Below are 11924 nucleotides of genomic sequence, written 5' to 3' on the forward strand. Positions count from 1 at the left end.
GAACAATTATTGTCATGAATTTGCAGAAAAATTCTGCACTAATTAAAACGGTAGAAATCAGATACGTAGATTACTCGAACAGGTGTACCCACTTATAAATGCATTAACGTAACTAGAATATAGGTTACAAAGCCTTTGAACTTGGTCTTGTTAATTTAGTGTAATAAATTTTTATTAAACTAAGAATATATAATAATTTTTAATATTAATTTCAATTATGAAGTAATATTTTATGATGAAATTTATTTTTTTTTTCCAGGTGCACCTGTATTCCAATACCCCACACCACCAAGTCCTTCATATTCAGTGCATAGTCCAAGTTATAATGGTGGAGAAATATTTTTTCCACGTGGTCGCAGCACACCACGTACGCCACGTACTAGTGTGAGTTTTGCTGCTGGCGATGAAGTGAATTTCTTTCGCCATCCACCAGCTACACCAGGCGGTCCACCACAATCAGCACCACCAATGCCCAGTCATCAGGCACCACAATTTCATCACTCAGCGTATACACATTATCAGTACACACCGCCACCAACACCAACCACTTCAATGGCTGCCGCAAGTTCAACGGCAGCTGCCTCCAGTACCACAGTGCCAAATGCCACAAATACCGCGTCAACATCCACAGCAACTGGAACAACACAAAGATTACAACGAAGCTATCCTGATTCAGTTAGGCGGTAAGTATCAAAAATAATTTTACTCGATAATAAATGGATTACAGTGCTCCCTCGAATACGTTAATACTAAATAATGTAGCTGTTGAATTTTTTTATTTTAAATTTACTAACCTACAAAGTGAACAGAGTTCTTAAAAGAGAATGAGAGAGGAGTGCTCTGTGTCCATTCGAGTGAGCACTGTAATATTATCATTATTTATTTATTTATTAATTATAGTTTCATATATTTTTTATATAAATACATATAAAAATATGTATATGTAATAATTAATGTACCGCAATATAAACGTACTATAATAATTAATTGTTTATTGACCAATTTTATTAATAGGTTTTTTTGATTTTCATCAGACTTAGGTCCTTTATTCAGTACATAAAAATTTTAAAAAAATTTCACTTATTAATTAATTAATTTTTAATTATACTTTTAAAAAATATTATAGAAGTGATAAACAATAATCTAGTCAAGGCGCAAAGAGGGGTTTTGAAGAAACCTCGCAGTTAATAGAGAGTAAAAGTGGTCAGGTGCACTGGCTCAACTAGTCTCAACATAATAATATTTATTTCATTAAAATTATATATTTTTAAAAAATATAACAAAAAAATGTTAACAAAAATTAATAAATTTAATTTTTTTATCATTTATATGTGTTAAATAAATGATCTAAACCTAGTAAGAGTCAAAAACTTGTAAAAATATGGTATACATAAATACTGTTATAGATATTTATTTTTTTATTTGTTAAAAAATAATTGTAATAATTTTTATTATAAAATTTATATTTATAATATATTTATTTATTAATGAAGTGAAATAGAAAATACGCAGTAAATTATTTCTTCTTAAAAGAATTAATTGCCTTAAACTGCCGCCGAAAACTGTAGCGATTGTGGTTATAAATTTTTTCTGTTTATCTCACCACTAAATATAATATTGCAATAATTTATGAAAAATATTTTTTATATATATTTTTTTTTTTCAACTTCTAAATGTGCTCTTAATTAAAGAAATATTATTAATGTAATTAAAATTCAGATAAGCGAATACTTTTGCTTCATAGTAAACTGCCTCCTAAAATACGCGCGCTCGACAGTGTTAACATAAATTGCCGTTTAATTAATATCTTATAAGAATATTGCATTTATATCAAGTAAATAAAAATAAAACAAAAAAAATTAAGTAAAATAAAATTGATACTTTATTGAGGAATGAATTTTATGTATATTGCAGTTCACGTTTAACATCCACTGGCGAAGATGAACGCGAATATCAGAGCGAACACGAAACCAGCTGGGATGAGTTCGAGGATCGATATTTAAACTTCACCGCAGGACGTGAACGTCTACAGGAATTCAATGGACGAATACCACCGCGCAAGAAGAAAAAGGAGGTTCAGAAAGCAAAGCCAGAAAAGAAGGTGAGTTTCATTTTTTCATAGAGAGAAAATCTATAGTAAATAGATTTTTCTATAAATGGTTTAATCCTTTAAAAAAAATACTAACATCAATTACTATAATTAGTGTCCTATAAAGAGGTGTTTTATTTTTACTATTTTTGAGTTGTTAATAACAACTCATAAATTAAATAATTAACTAAATAGTTATGTATTTTTAAATAAAAACAGAAATTTTATTCTATTTTTATCTATTTTATTAAAATAGAATAGTACAAAATAGTAAATCTCATAGTCATAACACATCTTATGACATTATGAGATTCTATCTACTAAATCTCGCATTTACGCTATATTCGAGGTTTTTATTGTTGGTTTGGTGCAAAATTAAACGAACCCATAAAATTTGTCATTTAATTTTATTTTTATAAATTTTAAGCTGCGTTTTAGATACTTTTTTGCCTTGCACAATCGTACAAGCCAAGAATTACGTTTCAAGTTTGCTCATTTTTATTGTACAATTTTAAACTAAAAAATATATGATAATAATAAAATTGAAATCAAAACTTAATGAATCCACAATTAAAATCCTTTGTTTGTAAACCTAAAGTCTGCGCCAACCTCGAACTATTATCAACGAACGGTTGAAATATTTAAAGAAAAGATACAACATCAGCGGTTAAAATTTTTATTGCGTGTCTGTTGCTCTGTTGCTCTGTTGCTGTTGCCGTTGCTCTGTTGCTGTTGTTGTTGCTCTGTTCCTGTTGTTGCTGCTGTTGAAAAGTTGAAGATAAGTGACACATGTGTGCACTTCTAGAAAACTTAATGAAATCGAAACTCACCAGTAATAGCAACTTGGACGGAAGGTCGTACAACTGACGACCGAAGAACGGACACTTGACGCCTTAATGTGTTGCTGTCGTCGCCGTCACCGCCGCAATTTTATTAGCAACACTGCGCAATTAATTTTTATAGCTAATTTGCATTTTTATATATCCATATATATACATATATACACTTATTTTTATAATTATAAATGTTTATATATTTTTATATATTTATCAGTATTTTAAATTTATTTAATTTTACTTTTTATCAACGCTTTTTAGTTATAATATATGAACCAACCTAACAACTAATCTGTTAAATACTGCTCAGTATATATTGTATGTTATTAAATTAACAGTAGTCAAGTATTTAAACTCTAAAACTGATTTGTATTAGAGACTTAATAAACATAACAACATAATCTGTATATAACATAATCTCTAACATTAGAAACAATTAATTAACAGATTTTTTAATTATATGCAATCTTAGAAAAATTAAAGCTCTTTACTCTCGGCAAAAGTGAAAATGAATTTTAAGTTACTTGACTTATGAGCTAATAGACTAATAGAGCAATATTGCTCTATTAGCAGTATGCTTCTGTATTAGAACTATGATTCATAACCTAGATCTCAGTTAAAATGAGACCTTAACTCAGACCTTGCGTAGGGTTAACTTTAATCCAGACCTTGTGTAGGGTTAAAGTCCGACTAAACTCTGCTCTAAAAACACATTTTCAAAAATACATGATAGCTCTGATATTGATATTTAAAGCTTTAAGGACCTCTTAAAATCACAAAATTGTCTAATATTAAATCTTCATTGAAGTTTAACTCTATCTGGTGTCGTTAGGGACCAATATGCTTATGCATAGCTTACAGTCAGCCAGGTAAATCTAATTAATTTACTGTTGTTGTTGTTGCTGCTGTTAATGTTGTTGTAATACAGACAAGCAACATTCTTACTGAGTCCCTGATAATATGAGTAAATAGCTTGTAGCTAGTCAATTTAACATACCTTAACTTGCTATTGTTGTTGTTGAAATCAAGACAGGTGTTTTTTTTGTTTTGAACTCTTGATAGGAGAGATAGGTGGCCCTTGACTATAGATCATAAACCGCTTCTGGAAGGTATAACTCATTATTAGCATCTTTTTATAAAAGATTGAATAAGTCGACTATCGACATCTGACTATAGGATTGTTTTTTTATTTATAGTTATACTGGGTTATCCATTTTGTGTTTCTGTTAATATAATATATTAATAGTATTAATAATAATATGTTTATATTATTATTATTATTATTAATATAAAACACACTTCTGCTTGAGTTTTAGCACAAATTTTCAAATCAATTTATTTTTTGAATCTTGTGATTGAAGTGGAATACGGCATCATTCGATTGTCTTTGATGGCACTTTTTACAGTACTAAATTCTTTTAAAGGTAATTTTCGTTAACTTAATGACACATAGACGGCATTAAAGTCGCCATAACGGTACAAATGTAGGATTGTCTGTATAAATAAGATCATTTGCGTAACCCCACCAAAAAAAAAGTCAATTGGTGATAAATTAGGATATTGATGACTAATTCACGTCACCAATAAAATGTGAGTCTAGAGATGAAAAATTATAGGCTATTGGTGGTGATATATTTTCGCCGCCGGAATGTGAAAATAAACATTTGGAAACTTATTTGCTAAACAATGCGGAAATGGGATGTCCACTGTTGCTTGTAGCACCATCCTTTTAGAACCACATACTTTCCATATCTATATCCTTATACGCCAAAACCGAATTTGGTAATTATATTGCTGTAACGTTTAGAATTGACGGTTAGTAAAACATCTTCGTACTGGCCGGGCCTATCGTAGACCAAATACGAAACCATATAGTCAATTTTTGTGAATATAATGCTCTTTCAATAGTTACTTGTGGATTTTCGTTACTCCAGATGGGACAATTTTACGAAAATAAAACTCAATACTGTTATTCGATGCAAAACATTATCATCCAAATACTACCAAATACTATAATACTTTTGGTCCACTCAGAAAAATATGCTCTAATTATTAGTTAAATTGATATTAGTTAAATTGACCTGATCATTTTGTTAGAGAAGTTCATATCTTCTAAAGTGTAGTATATTTGAACCAACGTGATATGTAGAATAAGAATATTTTGAACTGAGATTTAGTTAAAATCTGGTTAAATCAATTAAATTATATTTCTGTGTGTCCATATACTCTATACACTGTTTTTTTCATATGTCTTGTATGACAATTCTATTCGATATATGTCAATGGAATTGAAATTATTAATATTTTTATGTTATCTTATATTATTTTTTCAAGGTCCCTTTTATATATAGTAATATTATTAGTAATTAATTTTTTGCTTTGTAGTTTATTTCAATACGACTAATTTACTTTGTAAACAAAACATCACATTTCATATAGAAATTCATATTTTTCTGTTGTGTCTGCTGTGGGAGTTGATATATTACTTCTTATATTTTTATCACTTGTTATATGTCAAGTACTCATTATTCATAAGAAAACATATCTTAACGTTTTTATTTTATGTCATATGCATTTGTATCTTTTTCCGATTAATTTCTTTATTATAACAAGTAGTTTTCTTACACGATATTTTCGTTTCGTTTTTTTTTTTCGCCCAGAAAACAGACACAATACGCCTATGGCTTTGTTATGAGTTCCTCTTACTCATAAAGTGAGTTAATGACCTCCCGGACGAATGGCTTTATTCGCACTACTCGCATTTATGCGTTAAATTGTAGAAGCCATAAAATTTATTGCGAAATTATTAATTTTTACGGCTTGTTTAAAAATTCAGATTATTTTTTATTAGTTTTAAAAAAATTTATAGGTTTTAAATTTTTTTCATTCAAATTTAATAGCATTTTTATGATTATTGAATAACAACAATTGACACTATAAATCAACATTTGTGTTGCAATAGTTGAGTGGTCAATGATTTCATATGAAACTGTTTGTTTTTACATATATAATTTAATATATTTTTATTAAATAAGAACTATTAACTTTTTAAAATTATTTTAACTCTTTAAATGGAATTTCATAACTTTAAAAACTCTCCTAAAGTGATTGATGGAATATAGGAAATGTTTAATATTATTTTTTCTAATTACATATGTCACTACGCTAATTCATCCTTCTCTTAATGGTACTAAATTTACTCATTGTAACGAATTATATTTGTTAAATATTGATTTGTTATTAATTAAATTTATTTTATACTAAAATTCTTTCAATTACTTGTTGCCATTTCCTTTAAGGTTTAAATAAAAATAAAAAAAAATTTTTTTTCTAATATAATATTATGCCATTACTAAAACATTTATTGCTTTCTTATCTTAAACCCTGCGTCATGTACTTCCCCTCCGAACATCATATCCTTCTAACAATATTTTAACTACTTAACGTTATTTACAACATAACCTCAATCTGAAAGGTTAAAAATTCTATGAAAAGTGGCATAAAAATCTCTATCAAAGCATCTGTTCAATAAAACTCAAATATTTATTCAATTTAATCTACTTAAAAACATAATTTTTAGATTTAATAATCCTCAAACAAAATAAAAATCATTTAAAAAAAAACAACAAAAAATTGCTAAAAGCATCGCAATGAAAAAAAAAACACTCTGAACGCACCATAATTTTTTTCTATTAAATTAATAAACAAAATATTGTATAAAAACTAAACGCATCTGAACATTAAACAAAGCCATCAACCCCCTTAACCTGCACTTGTATTCAAACAACACAAAAATATTATTATCAATATGTAGCAAAAAAAAGAACAAAAAAAAACAATTTAAAAATAATAACCTAAATAAATATTCCCCTTGAGAACACACAGATAGATACAAACATAATTGTGTGCCATTCTAACGACCCATTATCCTTAGACCCACTAACAATCGCACTTATAAATCCTTAAATGCTATAGTAATGCATTATGTTCACTTTATATGTGTATGTGTGTAGACTTTGTTGTTGTTGTAGGCTATCAATTGACAATTATCGATGAAACTAATATCACCTTTGTGTGCTCTAAACTGTTACCATTGAACTATTAAACTTGTACACAGGAACCCCTCAGAGAGTATTATCCCCAATTTAGTATCTATTTTTTTTTTTTTTTGTTTTCACTTCGCTTTTATTATCTTGATATGAATTATTGCACTTTTTTTTTTTGTTTTGTTGATTGGAATATATATTATTTTGTTTATGCTATTGTAATGCATAAGCAAGTAAATCTAATCACCCACCCTTGACCATAACACCCACCCATCCCTTAACTATGAAATTCATACTTGTTAACTACTCATAAAGAAATTATGTTCTATATTGTGTTCTGTTATTTATGCTGTTGAGCTATAGTTGGTTGTTTAAGTTACAGACATGCAAATTGTTTATAATAACAAAATAACAATAACAGGGATGAAGTATAACATGAATTCACTTATTGATACGGTTTAAAAAAAAATATATATAAATATTTATATTTGATTTTTAAAGTACTCTAGTAGTAATACATGAAAATAGTGCTAGATCGAGTTCTGATATTTCGAACAAGGTTTAAATAAATTGAAATGCTTGAGCTATTCAAAAATTATGGCCGCAAATTCAGCTAAAGAGATAAAGGCTTGAGCGTTATATGATGTTCCTAGTGCTACTTACAGTGATACAATATTAATTTTTCTATACAGCCGTGGCAGTTGTTCTATTTGTTCGATTAAGACCAAAAAACGCTGGGCTTATTCTCTCTTTGTAGATATATATTTTTGTAGATATATATACATTAGTTCTCCCTCAGTTCGAGAATAACGGTACTATAACAGTCGATCAGTTGCGTACTTATTTAGTTTGTGAGTCTCGTAGATGGCATCTATTGTCAACAACAGTCGTAGTACCATTAGACTATATTACGACTTATTTCATTAATGGGTCTTTGTTTATTCGGTTTCTTGAAACGTTACTGATTGACTTCGGATTCGCTTTATTAGTACTGCGGCAGTTCCAGGATAACGGTACGACACTCGATGAAATCCATGAGTTGCGTACTTCTTGAGTGTTTACTGCGTCTATCGTCAACAACAGACGTCGTGTCATTAGATTCTATAGCAACTTATTTGATTAATGTTAATCCGTTTATTCGTGTTCTTGAAACATTACTGACTTCTTCCTCTTTTTCCCGCCTCTAATAGCTGTGATTTGGTGTTTAGGTCTGTTATTTAAATGTGTAGCACCTATATAATTCGTATAGGCCCACATACTTTCACATTAGAATAAAATATCGTGTTATATTTTAGGAAAATTGCAACAAAGCCTGAGCGCAATTATTTTAATAGACTTGCCATAGTTTCCTGTTTCCTATGTGGCGGCGCAACAGGAAACACACTTGTTTTTACTAAACAAGTCCAACGTTACATATTTTTTCCAACTCCTGGTCTGGTAACCTTTTAAATGCATAAATAAAAAATTTATGTAGTTACACTTGAATTGCTTAAATAACTCGATAAAAACATGCTAATGTCTACCCTCGTACATTCAATTGACCACAGTACACTGGTCAACAAATTATTTGCCCATTTTTTTTTCTTCTGACCTTTATTTTATACACATTATAGGGATATACCATATAGCTATATATCACTTCTGTCAATTTTTTTTGTGCTTGATTGAACAAATGTTCAATAAAATCATATTTTCTGCTATAAATAAAGCGAATTCATGCAAATTTAACTTTATTTAATTTTATTTATCATTTATATGCATTTTTGTTATATTAAAATAAATTATTCAGATTTAATTGTTTGTAGAAATTTAATTTTTTTAACACTTGTTTACATTTTTGTAAAAATTCAATCTGTAAAAAAAATTTTTATTTGGTTTCTAATATTTTAATTTAATATTTTTAATTTATTTTTTAATTTTAATTTTTTATTAAATATTTTTATCAAATTTTTATTTAATTTTTTCTTTGTCTATTACAACTATACTGTTTCTTTTTTTTGTTATTTTTTTCAGACGAGCTTCACCGGCCCACAGTAGTCACATTTTTGTATTTGCCATGGGTGTGATTTTTAGTAGCCGATGAGTTAGTTGAGCAAGAAGAAGGGACACTATTAAATATGAATAAATTGTTTTAAATGGGATGTTAGAAAACAATCAATCTGAAGAGGAATTGGATTACTTATATTAAATATGGAAAATGTTATAGTCAAATAATCCTCTCAAATATGTAAATACCGAAACGTCACAAAGGCGAAGGATCTTATAGCAAATTAAGCAAATTTACAATAAATGTTAGTGAAACATAAAATAAAAAAAAAATAAAAAAAAAGAAGAAGAGCTTCAATTGGACGAAGAAAAATTATTGGACAAGATATAAAAAAACAACAGTTTACAAAAATTATATATAAAAAAAAAATATTATATATATTTTTATATAATATTTTTATACTTAATTGCAATAATAAAATAAAAATATTAGACTGGCAGCAAAAAAACATATGCATAAATATAAACATTAATATTAATATAAAATAGGAAACATTATTAATCCTTTTTATATATATTTATATATATATATAATTGTGAAAATTAAATATTTTTGGAAATTTAACTAAATTTATTAGTATAATCTTAAAGCTTTATTAACAAAACTAACGAATTTTTTTTCGAAATAATTGCTCTTTATATAAAAATATTTTTATATATTATACATTCAAAATTATAAACGTAAATATATTTTATGTTATATAAATAAAATTGCAAAATATATTTAAAATCATTTGTAAATTGCAATATAACATCATTTATAATATATATACAAAATATATATTTTATTATAAAAATTATAAAATTATATATGATAAAATATAAATATATGTATGCAATATATGGCATAAATATAAGTTTTAGGGATCTAATAATAATTAAATATTTGTAAATGGAAATTATTTTTAATATAACAACAGTTTAGTTATTGTCAGTTTGGAGTTTTTTAAAAAAAAAAAATATTTTTATTCAATTATTACTCTATACAATAAATTACATATTATTTTTTTCTTTACAATTTAAAATTTTAATTTTGTTTAAAGGTTCAATTAAATTAATTAATTATTTTCTTGAAATATTTTATTCCAATAATATTCAGTATATTTTTTCTGACTCAAAACTTTACAAATATAATTTTAAATATATATTTTTTATAAGAATTTATTTTCATTAAATTTTTTTCAACTATATATAAATTATATTCAAGTATTGAAAATAATTAAAATTATTTGTTGTATTATTTATCCACCATTTTAACACAAATTGAAGTATTGTTTTTATGTTTTTATTATATATAATTTTTTATATTCTCTTTATGTAATAGTTAATAAAAACTTATTTATTTTTTATGTATATTATTTTTTTCTTGTTTATATGTGCTGTTTTTAAAATTAAATCAAATTATTTTAGTTTTGTTTTTTCATTCATTTCTCTGGCATATTTGCAATATAAAAACTGTTAATATTTATATATAATTTGTGGTATAAAAATCATGTCTTCTACGTAATTAAAATTACATATTTCTTTATATAAGATTTTTTGTTTAATGTTTTAAAAATTTATATATATCAACATTTAAGATTGCAAAACTAGTTAATTATTTAGTTCATTTATGTGTAATTCTCAAAACACATATTAAAATAAGTTTAAATATTTTATGCCATTTTTGTGATAAATTCTTTTTATTAATATTAATAAAAAAAATTTAATGCATATATATAAAATAATATATTTGAAGTAATAATTTATAAATTAATTACTACAAATGCAACCATAAAAAAATATAAAAATTAAAAAAAATTTGTAAACCTTGAAAATAATAAATTTCAAATTGGTCTCACTAATTTGTTTAAGTTTATATTAGTAAAAAAAAAACTCTGTGTTAAAATGTTGAATCTAATAAAAAAAGGAGAAATGATTTAAAATAAGTTTAAAAAAATGCAAAATAAAAAAAAAATTTGGTATATATAAAACTCTAAATTACGTTAATAAGCGCGCAAGGAATTTTTAAAAGTTCAATTTATTGATCTCCAGAACCAAAGTTTTTTCTAATAATTTCTCCAATTTTTCTAATATATCTCAACATTTATTCCGCACATGTTTTTTTTTATTTTTTTCAACATTTTAACTAAAGTTGCAATTAAAGAATTTGTTTTTTTTTTGCCTGAACAAAACGTAATTAATGCTAATCTTTTGTATAGAAAATAGTTCAAATGAAGGAAATTAAATTTATGCTAAAAAAAAAAAAAATTAATTGATAAAGAAATATAACAATTCCCAAAAAACGCAATGATCTCATGATTTTTTTTTTAAATAATTACATAAAAATATATTTTAAAAATAAAATAAAGCAATAATATATGAAATTGATTTTTTCTTTTTTTTTTTTTGCAAATTATAAATTTTATTTACAATAGCAAAAATATGAAAAATGAATAATAAAATTAATGTCAAACGACGCATAGCGTTTTTATAATATTAAGTTTAAATATATATTTACATATACATAAATATATATAATAAATGTTTAAATGTATTTCAAATTAAGTCTTATATTTTAAATGCACAATTTCTTGTCACTAGACATTTTTTTAAAATATATATATATATATATCTAAATAAATATAATATTCTTTTTATGTATTATTTACTATTGTTTCTTGTATAAACATTTATTTAATAAGCAATAATTTGTATTGATTTACAATATAGTATAAGATTCATGTATTTGTATATAGTGCAAAATTTAAAAATTATTTTTGTTATTTGTAAGTTTACAATTTTAATATATAATAAGTCAATAATTACATTTATATACATATATTCAATGTTTCTGATTTTTTTTTATTTTTATTAGAGTTAAATAATTTTATACACATATCTGCTGAAATTATTATACCTTAAAAA

The 11924-nt window shown here is 25.4% G+C and overlaps 1 protein-coding gene across 1 annotated transcript in view; it reads left to right on the top strand.

The window, feature by feature from the left end:
- The window catches only part of LOC119682123 (cell death protein hid-like), a 9832-nt gene extending 5174 nt beyond the window's left edge, over positions 1-4658 (top strand). The window contains exons 2-4 of the mRNA XM_038095490.1: positions 260-683; positions 1915-2101; positions 4542-4658. Of these exons, the coding sequence (XP_037951418.1) occupies positions 260-683; positions 1915-2101; positions 4542-4658 (728 nt within the window). The remainder of the gene's footprint in view (positions 1-259; positions 684-1914; positions 2102-4541) is intronic.
- The last annotated feature ends 7266 nt before the right edge of the window (positions 4659-11924 follow it).

This window comes from Teleopsis dalmanni, chromosome 1, assembly GCF_002237135.1.
Source record: "Teleopsis dalmanni isolate 2A chromosome 1, ASM223713v2, whole genome shotgun sequence".
In the NCBI taxonomy this organism is placed as follows: Eukaryota; Metazoa; Arthropoda; class Insecta; order Diptera; family Diopsidae; genus Teleopsis; species Teleopsis dalmanni.